The sequence below is a fragment of the Helobdella robusta genome (genome assembly GCF_000326865.2).
Source record: "Helobdella robusta unplaced genomic scaffold HELROscaffold_7, whole genome shotgun sequence".
Taxonomy (NCBI): Eukaryota; Metazoa; Annelida; class Clitellata; order Rhynchobdellida; family Glossiphoniidae; genus Helobdella; species Helobdella robusta.
The window spans coordinates 963,784-982,903 of NW_008705398.1; the positions used below are offsets into that span (position 1 = coordinate 963,784).

Genomic DNA, 19,120 nt, shown 5'->3' on the forward strand with positions numbered 1-19,120 from the left:
CTTATGACAGATAGTCTTGAATTAAAACTATATATCAATTCTTAACTCAACAATCAAGATAAATTTCGCCAGACTACGTCAACACTATAAAATTACCACAAACTACTTTCAATAATAAAATAAGTGATACAAATTATAGTAGTACTAAACTAAAAATATAATAATAATAATCAATAATCAACACAATCTGCAGATGGAAAATAATGATATAAAATACTGTTAAGTAATACTGACAATAAAATAATAATAAATAATAATAATAATTATAATAATTGTTATAGTTATAATATTAATAAAGTATTTGACAATTTCACTAACGTCATCCATGATCATGACAATGAAGTTGGGTTTCACTGAGGTCGTCTTAGGCTCGGAATATACATTGGAGACATCACAGTTTGATGGGCAGAAGTTAAAACTTATGAAAATTGTAATGAGTAAAAAATAATTTAGCCTGATCATGATTCTATTTGTTATGAGAAGTTTTTAATTTGGGTTATTTATGTTTTAGTCTAGTCTACCTTGTGTAAAAAAAAGTATTTTGAATGTAAAATAGGTGAGATTTAATTCAAAATTCTACATTTGTTCATTAGAAATTAATACTTTTACAATGTTGTAACACTTTCAAAATGAAATTTGGCCTATGCTATGCCAACAAATCGTCAAAGACCAAACAGAAGAATTCTGCTTGTGCAAAAACCAATGTAAACAAAGAATGGTAACCATACATTTATATATACAATGTTTAGTCTGTATACAATATGTATGGAATGTATGTATGGATTGATGGATGGTTGGTGCATACAATGATTGTATGTTGATTGTATATTGATTGTATGTATAATGGTATGCATAAGGATGTTTGTACGTATATGTGTATGATGCAACTGGAATATAACTTTGTCATTCATCATTTATCTATAATGACATCAATCAATATTATTGCTGTTGTTGATGTATTTGAAATATTATTATTTATGTTGTTTTTGATCTATTTAAAAAAAATTAGATGAGATATTTGTGGTATTTTCGGTATGAAAAGATTGAATTATTCAAAATTAAAAGTGAATTTTTTTTAAAACGTATCCATGGTCAGTTTAAATTTTAAAGGAAGCTAAATTAGAATTTCAGTTTAAAATAAATTGAAAATTTTGGCAAACTTTCGATCAAAAATACTCTCATATTTCCTGATTTGAATTTCGGTGCGGAGATGTATTTTAATTTTTTACGTTTATTTATATGTAAATTAAAAAATTGTAATGTTAATAATGTGTAATCGTAATGGTAATCACTGTGTAATTATGTAATCGTAATCTGTTTTTCTTTAAATTAAAAACTTTCACATTTTTGATTATTTTTTATACTTAATTATTTTAATTTGGTTAATAATTAAACCACAAATGTCCCTATGGAAGATTAAGTCCGGTTATTTATTCATTTGTCATATGGCGGATTAAATAGTCATAAATCACTACAGACTGCTTTAAAATACAGAATACACTAATGACTAACTAAAATAATATAATATACAATATAACGAGATTTTTATTATACTGGTAATCTTGAATGACAGGCCATTTAACTCCTCCCAGCAAATCTAAATCAGAATAGAAATTATATTGCAATTTTATTGTGTTGAAACACTGTGGAATTGTACAGATAGAAAAAAAAGATCGAGAATCCATCATATGATCATGTCTGTACAGTTATAAAGAAAGTAGCATTGATCACCATCCTATGGCACTGTCATTTCTTGCCAGTGTATGTGTATATGTATGTATAGTGTGTGTGTGTGTGTGTGTGTGTTTGTGTGTGTTTGTGTGTACTGGTGTGTGCAAATCTCTTGTTTGAATTTTAAGCAGCTCTTTTATTTTGAGAAAAATTTGCATCATCTAGGTTTATTTTCAATTTTTCACAAATAAACCTGAAAATTAATAGTTGCAATATATGAGTTCATACGTAAAATATAAGAAATAATAAAATAACATATATTATAATATATTATCGATACATACATGCAAGCAAGGCATCCTGCCATAAATGATTACATACGTAGATTATTCCAGAAAGTAGATACACCTGCCATTAAAGAACCAGCAGGCTAACTATCTGACGGTAATCAAAGGCCAGACGGTTACACTTTGGTGCCCTGGTCTCAGGGTTGCTGTTTATCTTGAGATGTGACGTTCCCCCACACATTTTGGTCGAAAGGAACACCAATTACACGTCTTGCTGTGAAAGCTGCCGATTTTAAGAACGCCAAGTAGAAGGATCTCTGTGTGGAGACATTCGGTCCAGTTGATAAAGGGACGCGATTATTTTTTGATAACATAGGTAATAAAATATTTATTAAACCCGGAGATCCAAGTGATAAAATTCATATAAAACAAAATATATTGTTGTCGTTGCAATAGTATAATTCATTTTGTATTTTAGTGAATATTTCTAAATGCCCTTCTGTGCCAGACCCCAGATATTCTTATATAAACTGTTGAAAGCGACAGGATGGTTTTTATGGCTATTGTTTTAAAACGTGGTTCATACATACATACATACATATATACGTACAAACATACATAAAATCAAACATCAATTCAGATGAAAATATGACAAGTTTGGAACGTGTTTTCATCACGGCCTCGCTGTGATTAGATAATAAAATATTCATCAGGATTCTGTATGTATGTATGTGTGTGTATGTATGTGTTTGTATTGTATTACCGGATGTATATGTACTGATGTATTCTTTGTATGTATGTTTTAACGTACGTATGTATGTAAGTATAGTATGTGTTGTGTATGAAATGTATGTATGTATACATATATATATATATATTTATATGTATATATATAATTTTATGTTTTTTTACTAGCAAGATATGTAATGGACGTATTTTAAAAATTCGAATATCATGTATTTGATATAATGGTAACAATATTAAAATAATAATATTTAGAAAATAAATAATATATAATAATAATAATAAATATTTTTTGAGAAATATGGAGAGGTAGTGATTTCATTGATTTAAGAACTGATAGAAAATATACATGTAGATGAGGTTTGAATGATTGAATGTGTGTTCGTGTGTGGGTTTGTGTGGGTTTTTTGTGTATGTGTGTATGTGTATTCTTGTGTGTGTGTGTGTGTGTGTGTGTTTGTGTTCATTTTTGTTGATATTTCCAATATTTCCAAATTTTTCCGAGACATTTAATTTTTTCATACCTTTTTAAAGTTTCGGCAACATCAAAAGCGATAATGATGAAGAGGAAACAAGGCAACAACAACGACAACCACAACCACAATATCATCAACATCATCAACAACAACAACATCAACAACTTGAAAATGTTGAAGACGAGGAAATTGATCAGACTCCTATCAATGCTTCTTACTGGAAAGCAATGTCCGATGATAGAGATATCAGGGTTAGATGGATCAATCAATACTGAGTTTTTTTCTTTGTTCATTCTTTCGTCCATTCATTCATTCATTATTTATCCATTCGTTCATTCATTCATCCATTCAATCGTTATTTTTCTTCGTTTGTTCATTCGATCATTCACTTATTGATTCAGTCATTTTAATTACACAGTTAGTAGCTTGTTTAGTCTTCTGTTATCCGCTCATCATTCATCTATCCACTCATTCGTTCATCCATTTTTTCATCCAATTTTTTGTTCATCCATTAATTAGTTTTTTCTTTTCTTTATTTTCCCGTCCATTCGCCCATTCATCCAATCATCAAAAAATGCAATCATTCATTCATTCATATATTTTCTGATCTCACCATTCAATCACGCATTCCTTGATCCATCCATTCATTCATTCATTCATTCATTCATTCATTCATTCATTCATTCATTCATTCATTCATTCATTCATTCATTCATTCATTCATTCATTCATTCATTCATTCATTCATTCATTCATTCATTCATTCATTCATTCATTCATTCATTCATTCATTCATTCATTCATTCATTCATTCATTCATTCATTCATTCATTCATTCATTCATTCATTCATTCATTCATTCATTCATTCACTCACTCACTCACTCATCCATTCATTCATTCATTCATTCCCAAAATATTTCACCATAGATAGCAGAACTGATAGAACAGATTGCATCCATCCACAATCACTACATGACCGAGAGAGAGAAATTAGTGAGTTTAGAGTTTTAATTATCTTTTTAAAAAAAAATATTATTATTATATTTATTATTATTATTATTATAAATAGTAGTATTAATAGTAGTAGCAGTAGTAGTAATAGTAGTAGTGTAATAGTAGTGGTGGTGGTAGTAGTAGTAGTAGTAGTAGTAGTAGTAGTAGTAGTAGTAGTAGTAGTAGTAGTAGTAGTAGTAGTAGTAGTAGTAGTAGAGTTGTAATATTCCATTAAAGTTTTTAGAATACAATCTATATAAATCCTTTGAAAAAATAAAACTTACTTTATCAAACTTATAACCTTCGATCAATAATGAACGACTGCCTTCTACCTCCAATAGATTTCCAATTACGAATCTAAAGTCGAGTATTTAGAGAGAGAAAGCTCTAAAAGAAATGAAGAGATTAATTATCTAACTGAAAAATTGACCTTTCTGAGTAACATTAAGTTTCAAAGCGAAGCCCTTAAGAGAGAGCTTAGTGAGGTAAGAATGTATGAGATTTTTTAATGACGATGACTCTGATGATGATAATAATAATAATAATAATAATAATAATAATAATAATAATAATAAACGATAATAATGATAGTTCAAAGTTTATATTGAAGTTTATATATATATATATATAAACTTAACGAACCGACATGAAAATGCTCCGATGGATGCAACGAATTAGTCTAAAGGACCACATCAAAACTACCGAAATCCTGCGTCGTGTTAGCTTAGATGATACAAAGGACGAATGCCGGCAACACCGTCTGAGGTGGTTTGATCATGTCAAACGAAGTGGAAACTGTGCCATAACTTCTCTTGCAGAAGTTGAAGTACCTGGCACACGTCCCAAAGGCCGTCCGAAGAAGTCCTGGTCGCAAACAATCGAGCAAGACATGAAAGCTTTAAATTTAAATGAAATGGATACAACTGATCGTCTAATTTGGCGCAAACAAATTGATGGCAAAGAAAACAACGTCCTACCTCGGGGAACTGGGTCTCTGGACGCTAAACGAAGATTGATTGATTTATTGAATCATATTAATATTTAATAATAACAAAATTTCAGGTTAAAACTACAAAAAATTCGATGAGAAATATATCTGCCATAGATAAATTAGGCAACCTCACCAAAGAAAAGTAAAAATAATTGATTACCATTTTATTTATTATTATTACTGTTATTATTACTTAATTTATGATGTAGTGCCAGTCAAAGCAGTATTCTATTGTATTATTAGTATTAATAACGCCAGTTTGTTTTGGGCCTGCAAGATGTTCATAGGTGAGGTAATATTGGTATGAAAGCGAGGTAATTATACATACAAATATAACTAATTTGTTTAAATGCTAAAAAAAGGGACCTAGACAAAACATTGAAGACAGTTCTACAAGAGAACATGAGGCTGATGAAAACTTTAAACTATCACATCGAGGAGAGCAAACGGCTTCGCAAGTCGAACGAAAAGCTGAAAGAAGAGAATGACTTTTTGCAATCCGAGAAGGAAACAGCTGAGATGTTGAGTTTTCAAAAAGTGGCGGTATCTAGGAAACAGAAACAAGTCATTTCTGAGCTCCAAGGAAAAATATCAACTCTAGAATCTACCCTACAAACCGCAGAATCTACGATAAGCTCAAACGAAAGAGCGCTCGTTCTAGTCCAAAATGACGTAACTAAAAGCAAAGATAATAAACTAGTCACGCTTGAAAAAATGCTCGAATTAAAGTCCAAAGAACTGAAGAAGTTGAAGGTATCGAATAAAAATTTTGAGAGAAAAAAGTCGGATGTTGAGACCTTCCTCGTCGAAGCTCTCTCTGACGTCAGGAGACAAATGGAAATTGAAAGGTGGGTGTAATAATAATCATAATAATAGTAATAATTATTTAAAAATAATCGCGAACCAATGCATCATACACATTGCATGCACAAAAGTGCCTGCAGGTGAATTAACCAATGCACAATTAATTCAATGAAGCATTTTTATTATAAGGAATCAAAAGAGAAAGCAGAAGGACAGGGAGGAGAACTCAAGAATATTGGAGATTACCTTGAATAATTGTAACAATAACAGCAAGAAAAAACTCAATTCCAAGATTTCCACATTTAACAGAAGGTGTAGCAGTACTAGTAACATTCTCTCTAAACTAGAAATTGAAACTAAGTTAGTAAGCGTGGGATGGTTGCTACTGGTTCACGATGACGAACTTATCGTAAATTTTTTCTTATAAATGTTATAGATAGATAAATTTGTGGAATGATGGTTTTTTTCTTTCATGGGTACACATACATTCATGCAACTTTATTTTCTGTGGTTTTATCTTTCATCTATGTGTTGTATAGAGACGACAGGACAAATTAACAACTTGAATTTCATACAAGGGCAATTGTCGTGTGGGTAGATAACTATGACAGATTATAGTGAATGAGAAAAAATCAATTAATCAGTCAAAATTTTGCCAAAACCACCAAATTCCAAAAAACAGACCAAACCCAGACGAAGAAATGGACGTCACGACGCTAACCTGGCCGCAGAAAGAGCAAGTTATCAAGCAGCTGATATTGAAACTGAACTCTCACAGAAACAGCGCGCAAACGACGAAAAGTAATAACCATGTAGATGGCCCAAATATCAACAACACTAACAGTGCTAATACTTCAAATGTTGTACAACATAACTCTGCCTACCCACTTCAGATATTGGACAGAGAGAATACGTTAGTGTACGATTTTACCCATATACTCCTTCTATTACGTTATAATAATCATAATTTTCATTCGAATTCATATTTTTTTCTATAATTATAGACATCATAGATATAATTTTTATTGGTAGTTTAATTTAGTTAATATTTGAATCTTAAAAATTGTCTTAATAACAATTAAAGGGGCTTTATTTTAAATTTTTAGACACAGCAAACTGCTGCCAGATATAACGAAGTCATTCTTTGTTACTGATGTTGATTTCTGAGCAATCAAATTTTATCCATACGCATTACAGACTAAAGAGTTTTCAAATCATCACTTAATCAATCAATCAATTAATTAATTAAAACTGTTAAATAATTAATTAATATTATTACTATTGAAACATTTGGTCGAATCCCGAATGATATTTTCACTTTTGAAAGGAAAATTCATTTTTAATTTTTCAGTTTTAATTGAATGAATAAAAACATACAATGATTGTATGCAACAAGTCATGATCGAACATAAATGCATCTTTTTTTTTGTATTTTTCGTCAGCATGCCCACATCTTAACAAAATGAAAAATGGTCAACAACCGAAGATCAAATGAGTAAAACAATAAAAAAAGAGAGAAAAAGAGAGTATGAAACAAAAATTGAATCAGAGAGGAGAAGCCAAAGCATATCAGGAGGTGCAATGATGGAGATGGTTACTGAGGGCAGAGGCAGACGTGAAGACCCTCTTACACTTCGAACACCTACGCATAAGATCTTCATGCTCTGTCTGCTTATGTTGCACTAGCCCTGCTCGATTCCTAAAAGTTTTGTTGCAGTGCTCACAACCGACGGCACCCCGGTATTTGAATGGTAGTTTATCAGGGTGGTTTATTCGCATGTGCTGGATGAGGGCGCTGTTCTGAGCGAAGGTACTGTCACAAACCTCGCACTGCTTTCGTTTGCCAATGCCGTGAGTTTGTCAGTGATACTTGAGGCATTTCCTTATCTTCATACTCTTCTCGCAGATTGGACAGACGTAACACATGCCATTTTTTTGAAACACCAAATGTTCTTTATACTTGATAGCGTGATAGAAGACGTGGTTGCACGTTAGGCAAGTATATTTCTTTAATTCACCTTTTGAGTTTCTTTCGGCTTTATGCTCCGAGTGCGCACTATTCAAATGTTCTGTATAACTGACTCTACCGTAACACACTTCAGAACAGTGCTTACATTTCATGACCATGTGTACTTTCAAGTAGTGAGTTCTTAGCTGGCTGTATGTTGGAAACCTGAGAGCTGCAGATGGTTTGCAGCGAGAACATTTGAAGTAGAAGCCTCTATGTTCCATTTCGTGCTTCTGCAGCATGTGTCGAGCAGGAAATTCTTCTCTACATTTGGAACAGTTGAATGATTTTTGGTTGTTAACGTAGGGGAGGTTCATGTTGTGAACCGTGTTCATGTGCCGAACATATGTCTTCTGCTGGTGGAATATCTCCCCACATAATTCACATAACGGTTTTGATACTCTCGGCTCTGTTGATCTGCCGGTGAGTCGTACTTTTTCTGATTTTATATTGTAGAAATTTTTTGTCATGTCATTGGCTGATGGTGAAAAATCATCTCCCAGTAAAAATTCATCATCATCATCATCGTCATCAAGGTCAGAATCAAAGTAGTCACTGTTATCTAAAGTTTCATTCTTTACAGTCATCTCATTGGGGTTTGATACCTTTCCATTGCTGTGGCCGTTCAAAATGTCTTCCAACACTGAGCACCTTTCAATTTTGTCACCTGGTTTCTTCAAAGTGACAGAGACTTTGAAGTCTATGACCCCGGAGAAATCATTCAAATCGTAATGCTGGTTCATAACTTCAAAATAATCAACATTGAAGTTCAAATTGAAATGAGTGGCAAACTCTTTGAAGGAGTATTTCTTGTCCAAGTCCATGCAGAACTTCTCTGGCACTGGAAACTCCTGGAGTTTCAATGAAATGAAAATTATTAAAATTAAATATATCATTTCTTGAGTTTTTAATTATTATTATTAATCAAAACGTGAGAAACAAAATCAACGACATTCAATGAATAGACAAAACTATAAAATTTAAAAAAAAAATTTTAGAGAGAAAAGAAATCAGGTTGACAAACCTCAGTACTGGCAAACAGTAATTGATTAGTTGATTCTCCTGAATCAAATTTTGATTCCTCCATCATATTCATGGCGGTCGTAACTTTCCCTTCATACCTGAATTGTCAAAATTAAAAATCCTACTTAATACAAAAAATATTTCCTGAAATAAAAAATATTTGGCTTATTTGATGCAACGGCTACAATTGGCCGTAAATTTATTTCAATGCCAACGCAACGCAAAAATATTTTTTTTTACAAATGGCAACACTGCGTGTGTATATCGCGAGCCGACGTCCGCCCGTATAGCTGTTGAATCTGCCGATTAGTGAATCCGGCAAAAGTAAAACATAAAAATTTTAAATAAGAAATTGAAAACTTACAACCAAAAAACAATTCGATTAATAGAAGTAACTTTGAAAAAAATTTGATTGCTGCGAGATTCGTCAATCTAAAGATCGTACATTCGACAAACGTATTTTTGTAAGGTTCCTAATTTGGAACCGTTTTAAAATTAAACAATTTTGCGCGCAAAACACACTATCGGATTTTATTTAAGTACAAAAATGAACAAAAGTCTGGAATCATGTTTTTTCATAGCCAAAGAAAACATTTAAAAAACATTTTCATATCTCAATAATGACAAATTAATATACAAAACAGTAACTAAGTATGTATATCATACAAATTGTATTTAACATCAAAATTACAATAGCGAATATTAAAATTTTTTATAAGAAATCTCTAATAATAATATTTTAACATTTAAATAAAACAAAGGTATTAATCTATAATCTGATTCAATTAATCATCCTAACTCCACTCTCATAATAACTCCACTCAATAATTCGACCTACAAATCTAAGAAGATATGTATCTCTCCCTAACATTCCTAACTAACGAACAACTGGGGTCTGCTTCATCTGAAGAAGAATTGACCTCATCCTCGATACATCTTTATTGTTCCTGGACCCCTTCGGATTGAAGTCGCAGAGACGACAGACACGCTCCCACTCACCACCTGGTTTCTTCTCATCACGTTCCTGAACAAAGGAGCCCTCAGAGTCCCTGAAATTGAAGAAAAAAAAAATGGAAAACTTTAATTTATAAATGAGTAAAATACAAATAATTAAAAATAATTTTTTATTATTATTACAAATTATAAGTTATTGAATGCTTCACACCAACAAGAAAATAGCCAATTATTATAAAATATAAAATGAAGCATAAACAAAAAGAAAAATAGAAATTTATAAATTTTTTCCATTTCCAAAAAACCCATAGAAAGCAATCTTCTTTTAATAAATCCAAATTATTAATCCAGATTAAACTTTAATTAATATACATTTATTACTTTAATTATCAAAAAGTGAAAAGAATTTTCTAACACTTCAAAGTCATGCCCATAAATGTAAGAAAGAGAAAAAACAAGATAAAAACAAAAATTTAATATAGGTAACAAAAAACTTCGAATTCGAAAAATCTTAACGACCAAAACGTCATAACATGCACCACGAAAACGTTATCAAAGACATTACATTTATTACCCACTTATAATATTTAGATTTTGTCTACAACTTTAATCTTTTTATCAAAATTTATTCAATAAAACTAAATAAATAACTGATGAGAGATTGAACTATAGTCATCTAACCCGTTCAATCCAGATCTTAATGCCAACAGTACAAATATTTTAAAAAACAAATTATAAATTTATTCATTCATTTAATTAATTATATCCATTTAATTTTTAATTTATTTTAAAATAATTACATTAAAAATAAAATTAGTAAATGAATAAACATGTAAGAACTCTCTATAACCTAAACACGACCACAAAATGCATACAATACACATAAGTACGATCAATGCATCAAACAATTTTTATCTAAAATAAATAAAAAATAAATAAAACATTAAAAAATTATTTATAAATATACAATTATAAAAAATTTACAGATGAATAAATAAAAACATACAGTATAGAAATCATTCAATACGATAAGCACATAACAAAATTGATAAATTTCACTGAACCAGCAATACTAAAAATTAATCCCAAATTAATTATGTCCTAAATAATAAATCCACGCAACAAAGTAAATATTTCTGTGCCATAGATACATAAGCAAAAAATAAGAAAACGAAAATAAAAAAAGTTTTTTTATTATCACCTGTTTACTTTCATTGTCTTGTCCAAGAGTTCATCTCTATGTTTGTACCATTCCTCGAGTTCCTTCCTGGCAATGTCTCGCCACTCTGCCTTCTTCTTCTCAGATTCGGCATCTAAATTTAGGTAGAAAAAAAATAAAATAAATCACAAGGAAAAAAGGTCAATAATTTTTTCATCCATTTTCATCTACTTAAATCTGCTAAATTTATTACTTAACAAGTGTTTGGTAATAGGAAGAATAAAAGACAAAGAATAAATAATAATAATAACAATGACCTTTGACCCTTAGCCTTTCAGCTTGCTCCTCCCTCCAAATCCTAATCTTCTCAGGTTCCTGTTTTAGTTTGTCTTGATTCTTTATTGCGCTGAACTGATCACTGTCATCCGCACCAGGGTACTAATTTGGAGACATAAAAAAATTTATGACATAATGATAATCTTTTCATAGATATTACAAGATATTACATTTTAATATTATTTTACTTATTGTGAAATAAAAAATATTTTAATACTTTTATTGAAGTTTTTTAAATTTAAAACATTTATACTACACCTTAGTGTCCCAAATTTCTCCACCGGCCGAGGGAATGATGGTTCCGTAACCGAGGGAGGCATTAAATTCTTCTTGAAGGTTGTTCCCACCGTTTGCGTTGTCATTCTTTAGGGCCGGGTCTACTGAGAGGCCAAGTTCGCATTCTAGGTGGGGTTTTTGTTAAAATTTTACAAACTTAGTTATATATAAAAAATATAAATAAAGTATTTAAAATTTTAAAAATCATAATGTTTATTTACAGGTTCAAAAATTAACCCACACAACATATTATAATTTATAATATCTCTAATAAATTTAACACAGTAGTAAAGAACCTCTTTCTCTCTCTTTCTTTCTCTCTCAAAAATTCAGAAAAGTGATCAAGTGAACCAAGTAGACAAGTGAAAAATTTTTTTTTAGATTAGTAGTGAATTAGAAAGGAAAATAACTTGCTCATAAACTGACCGCAGGTCAACAACTGTACAGTAAATAATGTACAATGTACATTTTTTAAAAATTGAATATATAACATTACACACCATTATTGAAAAACAGATTGAAAAAAAATGTCACCAAAATTATCTTGTAACTCCGCCAGTTGTGTTTGTTCCCTTTGTAGAAAATCTGCCACCGGATCTTTCTCGATTTCGTCAGTAAAAAACTCATCAGCGGCGGCCATTTTAGGAAAGTTAGGACTGCTAGAAGGCGAAATTGACGACAAAAACGCAGTAAACTAAGCACTGAATTTATACAAAAAAGTCGACGACATCTAAAAGTGGGCAGAACCAAGACGCTATAATCTCTTCCTTAAATAAATAAACTTAATTTATTAAATAAATAATTTAAATTTTGTTATATAAACTACAAAAATTATTTAATATCTATTAATCAAAACGTTTAATTACTTTTGAATTATTTTGATTTTTTTAATAAATGCTATTTTTCTTATCTTGGTTTTACTCTAGATTCACTTTTTATTTCACAACATTACTTCAATTTTTTCATCGGTGGAATTAAAGTCGATTCGGTAATTAAACTGCTTTTTATAAATTTATTTCGTAATATATTTTAAAATAAAATAAATAAACTACTTAATAACGTAATATACAGGACTAAGTGCAACACAAATCGTTACAACAAGTAGTTACACACACATACAAAACATGAATGAAAGCGAAGATGAATACGAAGAGGTACATACTACATAGTACATATGGTATTAAAATTAAATTTATTAAAAATTAAAGTTATAACGCTTTGGCATGCATTTTGGCATGCATGCCTTTTTTATGTATGTTCATTCATTCAATAAAACATTTTTTTAATTTTTGATTTGACTATAATATAAATTAGGAGTTAGTGTGCGTTGATCTGTCTGACCTTATTGATCACAATTGGTCCCATTTTGTCGGAACGAAATGCAAATTTATTGTTAGTTTTTTTTTCGTTTTAATTTTATTAAATTTTAATTTAATTTGTTTATATAATTTTGTTAAATTGTATATTAAATTTATAACTAAAGTAAATAAATAAATAATTGGAAAAATAGGTAGATGGATAAAGAAATGAATTATATGATTGAATAAAAAATTAGATAGATATAAAATATATATTATACAATTGTATAATACATTATAACATGTTTATTTTCAGAGTTTAGATTCAGAGAAACCCGTCATTCAAATGGGCAAGCATATTTTTCAAGGTGAATACAAGGATACAGTCGGAACAAGACTTTTTTTCGATCCCGAGCTAGGTAGCTGGGATCTTAATTATTATCATTGTTTTTATTATTTTTATTTCTTCTTCTTATTGTTATTGTTGTTTTCAGTTTTTGGTTGGTTTTGGTGTTTTGTTTTGTAATTTATTTATATCCATATTCATTCATTCATATTTATACACTTATTCATTCATTCATTCATTTATTTATTCATTCATTTATTCATTCATTCATTCATTCATTTATGCGCTTAATCATTCATTCATTCATTCATTCGTTATATTTGTGTTCATTGTTTGCTAATTATTTAAAAAAAACCACATACAACAGTTGGAAACGACATCAAAGATAACAAAGACAAAATATATCGATCATTCAAAATACTCGACATACATAAAGTTTTCATTAGAGATAAAAATGATGACAACAGCGAAACAGCTGCTACTGAATCTATGGACGCCGATAACGCAACCACAACTACTACTACCACTACTGACAGCAATGATAATAATGATGACGATGATGATGACGATGATGACGATGATGAAGGTCCAAATTGACTATAATACAACTTTTACCACTACTAATACTAAAATTGTTATTAATAATAACATTAATACATTACTATCACTACTACTACTACTTCTAATACTACCACTACTACTACTACTGCTACTACTACTACTACTACTACTACTTCAAGTACTACTACTACTACTACTTCTGCTTCTATATTTTGTATACTTTTGTATAAGATAAGCTTGAAAGTTAGGCATTTATTTCGAATGATATCGACTTGTGAAAAAGTGTTTAAGAAAATTTCTTTTAAGTTCTTCAGACGTGTCGTATTGATATGTTATTATAGTCGTTATCTTCTTGCGTGACAGTGAGCTATTTTAAAATTTCCCACCTCTAATGGGAAACATTTAATACACATCACCATTTCGTTACTTCATTCAAATGTGAAAAATTGTAGCAATCCTGCTCATTAAATTTTCAACTTCAATTGAAGGCAGCATATTTTCAAGGTTCATCTCAGCAATCGTCTACCAACTACGCCATGATTGGTAGATGATTGCTAAATCTGCGTTCGCTTTTTCAGCCCTGTTCTCTTAAAGTCTCTACCTCCTTCTCTAACTACTTCTCCATCACTTACGAAATTCGGGATTAACTGAAGAGTGTTGTTGAACATGGCTGAAATGGCACTTTATAAACTACTTGAGTGATTGATTGATTGATTGAGTGATTGATTGATTGATTGATTGATTGATTGATTGATTGATTGATTGATTGATTGATTGATTGATTGATTGATTGATTGATTGATTGATTGAGTGATTGATTGATTGATTGATTGATCGATCGATCGATCAGATCTATTTGAAAATTTGGAGAGAAACTTCATGTGACGGGGCAGCCGATTTTAATTCGCACGTGAACGGTCAAAGGTCAAAGCCTAGGCCGGCTCTAACTCTAACCCGAGAACCAAAAACCACTCATTTGTTTAATACAATTAAAATACTTATACTCAAAAACAAAGAGCTATATAAATAAATAAAAAAAAACTTTTAAAATATGTATATACGTAAAAATGGTTTCGTAACTTAACGGGCAACTCAAACACGATTGTGTGTGGCATATTGTTTAAGAATGCTTTCACATTCTTGAATAAAATAATTACAACTATAACATCACAGACACACATTCACACACACACACACACATATATATATATATATATATATATATATAGATACATAATCATTAAGTATAATTTACATATTTTATATACATTTTAAATCAACAACATTGACAAAAATATTTCAGGCCGAGATGAAAGAAATGTTATACAATAAAACATACACACGGACAAACACACACACAGACACACACACAAAAGAATAATTGAAATAAATTACTTTGACAAGAGTATTTTAGATGAATAGTATTTTTCAGATCGAATAGATACGTATGAATGACGGTTTTTGTTTTTCAAGTGTAATTTTCTGTATGTGAATGAGTGTGTGTGTGTGTGTGTGTGTGTGTATGTGTTTGTGTGGTGTGTGTGTGGGTGATTTATTTGTCAAAATATTCAAAGTTTTCGAAGATATTCATTTTAAAAGGAGTTCTGTTGACGTTGTTGTTGGTTTTGTTGTTGTCTTTCAAGTCGTCGGTGTCTTTGCTGATGACGTTTTCATGTTTCTGTTGTTGTTGTTGTTGTTGTTGTTGTTGTTTCTCTTGTTGTTGTTGGTTTGGCTTTCCATAACCCTCGTTCTTTGTTCTTTCAACTATCATTGTTCATTTTAGACATTGAATAATCGTTTTCAATGTCATCAAATCCACCATCATCACTATTATCGTACCCATTATCATCAACAGCACGATCATCCTCACCATCAAAATCATCATCATTATGAAATACACAATCATCATCGTCATCATCATTATCCTCACCGCTCACCGTCATGGATGTTATGAGAACCACCACCACCACCCCCACCACCATCGTCGTCGTTGTAGAGCTGCAAGTAAAACGGACTTCCGCAATTTACTTCCGGTATCAGATAGTCCCCATCATTATCAGCACCGCCGCTCCCAGCATCATTATCAGCACCGCCGACAGCGTCATTGCCGTATTTCATCCTAGCGCAATCATTACCATCATCATTGCTAATTCTTTTCCACGGCGGAAAGACGGACGGTGGCGAAGACAACGACGTCGCCGACGGCTTTAGCAGCGCGGCAGCCGACGACGACGATGACGGGCGAGTCGACGACGATGACGTCCTGGACGATATCATGGATGACGTCATCAGAGTTGATGACGATGTTGATGATGATGATGTTGGAGTGGCTTGATGTTGGAGTTCCAAATAATTGCCTTCGTGGAATAATTCAACGTTCTTATTATTATTGTTATTATTGTTGTTGTTATTATTATTATTGTTATTATTATTATTTGTTATTTTCATTCTCACTGCTATTTGATCTTTGTTATTTTGATTAATGTTAATATTATTACTGTTGTTGTTGTTGCAGCTGTTCTTGCTGTTGCTGTTGTTGTTGCTGTTGTTGTTGCTGTTGTTGTTGCTGTTGTTGTTTTTCATTCTTATGAGAGGCATAACGACCGTATCGTCGTCTGTGACGTCATCCTCGATTTTGTTGTTGCTGTTGTTTTCGTTGGACGTAATTGAGAATAGTTTATCTTTGTTTGGAAATTTCGTCGGTTCTGGGGTGTACCTATGATTGTAAACAAAAGAAAGTGAGAAAAATAATGTAAAGGAATAGATGTAAAAAGATCAATCTAATTATCTCTATTCAAAATATATCTATGATGATATCTGGGATATCTCATAAGATATGATATCTATCTACATCGCGAACACAACAATGAACATATTAGCTTTGTTAATTCATACAAATACACGTACACACACACACACGTACACAAAAACACGTACACACACACACAAAAACGTATATTTAAAAATTAAAATCACACGAAAATGTATGTAACCTTGGCTGGACGCCGTCATCGAGCGAGTTATTATTATTATTGTTATTGTTGTTGTCGTTGTTGTTGTTTGTAGGGTAGAGTTTCAACTTCCATGTTTTTCTGGCTGATTTTCTTGTTTTTCGACCTTTTTGCTTCACCGCTTTTGCCTTCGTAGTGTTAGTTCATTACACATTTACACATGAATTTGACGGGTTGTTCATGTCAGCATAATATAATAATAATTATAATAATAATAATAAAGATAATAATAATAATATATCATTAAACTATCTAAAATTGTGGTAGATTGGTATGATATGCCGGCAAGCAAGCTTGCTCAGACGGTAAAGACGCCACGCGTCGTTGTTATTGGATGGCGACCTGGTTCGAATGCTACCTTTCCCCAACCCAACACAACCAGGTTGGTTGTTACACGGCACTTCCTGTGGTGTGTACGCACATATGAATGGAGCACTGGGTCGTATGTAATCGCCAGATTGAAAATTAATTTGTATGAATTTGATTCGGTAATAAATATAGCACGAAAATCATTTACCATATCTTTGCTATCCTTTTCAACGTCATCAACGACTACTACTTTGTTCAAACGGCTTTCCATATTTTTTATTCTTTGTTCCTTATTTCCAACTTTCTCCTCGTCCTCTTTTTTACGCCTGGACTCGATATATTCGGTGGCAAGTACAAGAGGTTCGTGACCTTGCGTGAACTCCGAACTCATTTTTTTAATAAGGTCAAGGTCGTTAGCCGAGCCGCCTGTGGTCCAGTCAATTTTTCTCAGGTTGTCGTTCTGCGATTGGATAGACGGACGGATGGATGGTTGGATGGATGGATGGATGGTTGGATGGATGGATGGATAGTTGTGGGATTGAGGTGATTGCTTGATGTTGATTGGTTGGCTGGTTGATTGTAAAAATGACGATGTATTCATTTGCTTACACATACCACACATACACAGACACAAATAAACACACACTTTTTCTCAGTGTCACACAGACACACACACACACACACACAGACACACACACACACACACACAGACACACACACACACACACACACACACACTAACAAACACTTTTCTCTCTCTCTCTCTTTCTCTCTTTCTCTCTCTCTCTCTCTCTCTCTCTCTCTCTCTCTCTCTCTCTCTCTCTCTCATACAGACAAACCCATCACACCTGTATGACAAGATATCTTCCAGGATCACGGGCCATATGAACAAATATTTCGGTTAGTTCGTCGAAGGATGGACGCGAGTAAGCGTCCACCAACCAGCCTAAAGCAATGTGTGGAGAGTGTGTGGTGTGTATTTCTGTGTGGAGTGTGTGGCATGCGGTGTGTGTTTCTGTGTGGAGTGTGTGGCATGTGGTGTGTGTATCTGTGTGGAGTATGTGGCGTGTGGTGTGTGTTTCTGTGTGGCGTGTGGCATGCATTTCTGTGTGGAGTGTGTGGCGTGTGGCCTGTATTTCTGAGTGGAGTGTCAATTTGTCATGCTTTTGTAAGGTTACGTTGTTACTAGAACCATGTAAACACTCGGATGAAATTTTAAAAGCAAGGGAATAAACATTGTATGTATATATATATATATATATATAATATATATATATATAAAAATAATAAATAAATATATATATAGTATATACATCGGTTGTGCACACAAACACACCCACACATACATACATACAAACATACAGATACACACACATGTATAGATACAAAACACACGCACATATAGACACAAACAAACAAACAAACAAACATAGACCCACATACAAACATACATTTGATCATGACCATGTAGACATCGATGGTGCATATAGAGGGCTGTGCCAACCTCTCTCCCCTCTCGAGTTGGTCCACCAAACTTTGGATGGGGATATTTTCATAGGGGTGGTTCCCAAATGTACAAATTTCCCAAATTGTTACTCCTAAAGTATGTATGTTTGTATGTATGTATTGATTGATTGGTTGATTGATTGATTGATTGATTAATAGATAGATTGATTGATTGATAGATAGATAGATAGATATATAGATAGATAGATAGATAGATAGATTGATTGATTGATTGATTGATTGATTGATTGATTGATTGATTGATTGATTGATTGATTGATTGATTGATTGATTGATTGATTGATTGATTGATTGATTGAAGTACTGCGAAATTTCTAACCAAAACCCCAGACGTCGCTCTTGTC

The 19,120-nt window shown here is 31.9% G+C and overlaps 5 protein-coding genes across 5 annotated transcripts in view; all 5 read right to left on the reverse strand.

Moving 5' to 3' along the window:
- HELRODRAFT_95956 (hypothetical protein) overlaps positions 1-348 on the reverse strand; it is a 7,855-nt gene extending 7,507 nt beyond the window's left edge. Inside the window, exon 1 of the mRNA XM_009030707.1 lies at positions 319-348. Within this exon, the coding sequence (XP_009028955.1) occupies positions 319-333 (15 nt within the window). The 5' untranslated portion in view covers positions 334-348. The remainder of the gene's footprint in view (positions 1-318) is intronic.
- Positions 349-7,372: 7,024 nt separating this feature from the next.
- Positions 7,373-9,420, reverse strand: HELRODRAFT_95960 (hypothetical protein). The gene is made up of 4 exons (XM_009030708.1): positions 9,364-9,420; positions 9,001-9,097; positions 7,886-8,827; positions 7,373-7,801 (listed from the first exon to the last, which is right to left on the reverse strand). The coding sequence occupies exons 2-4, from the start codon at positions 9,070-9,072 to the stop codon at positions 7,538-7,540; spliced, it is 1,278 nt and encodes a 425-aa protein (XP_009028956.1). The 5' UTR covers positions 9,073-9,097; positions 9,364-9,420; the 3' UTR covers positions 7,373-7,537.
- A 456-nt stretch (positions 9,421-9,876) lies between these two features.
- On the reverse strand, positions 9,877-11,538 carry HELRODRAFT_69350 (hypothetical protein; the record flags this gene model as incomplete). The annotated part of the gene is made up of 3 exons (XM_009030565.1): positions 9,877-10,048; positions 11,155-11,266; positions 11,430-11,538. Coding segments are annotated over 3 exons (393 nt in total), but the record flags the coding sequence as incomplete, so codon positions are not given.
- A 3,943-nt stretch (positions 11,539-15,481) lies between these two features.
- On the reverse strand, positions 15,482-17,640 carry HELRODRAFT_164721 (hypothetical protein; the record flags this gene model as incomplete). Its single annotated transcript, XM_009030709.1, has 4 exons — positions 15,482-15,693; positions 15,867-16,645; positions 16,923-17,068; positions 17,458-17,640. 4 exons carry the CDS (start codon positions 17,638-17,640, stop codon positions 15,482-15,484), a joined length of 1,320 nt encoding a protein of 439 aa, XP_009028957.1.
- A 451-nt stretch (positions 17,641-18,091) lies between these two features.
- Positions 18,092-18,866, reverse strand: HELRODRAFT_69240 (hypothetical protein; the record flags this gene model as incomplete). The annotated part of the gene is made up of 2 exons (XM_009030542.1): positions 18,092-18,195; positions 18,701-18,866. Coding segments are annotated over 2 exons (270 nt in total), but the record flags the coding sequence as incomplete, so codon positions are not given.
- Positions 18,867-19,120: the final 254 nt, after the last annotated feature.

What these genes read in the sequence shown, in the direction of transcription:
- HELRODRAFT_95960 (XM_009030708.1), bottom strand. Translation starts at nt 9,072, where the DNA reads ATGAATATGATGGAGGAATCAAAATTTGATTCAGGAGAATCAACTAAT. An exon ending in TACTGTTTGCCAGTACTGAG is followed by an intron (nt 8,828 to 9,000) that starts GTTTGTCAACCT and finishes TTGAAACTCCAG; the next exon opens with GAGTTTCCAGTGCCAGAGAA. An exon ending in AAAAAAATGGCATGTGTTAC is followed by an intron (nt 7,802 to 7,885) that starts GTCTGTCCAATC and finishes GGCAAACGAAAG; the next exon opens with CAGTGCGAGGTTTGTGACAG.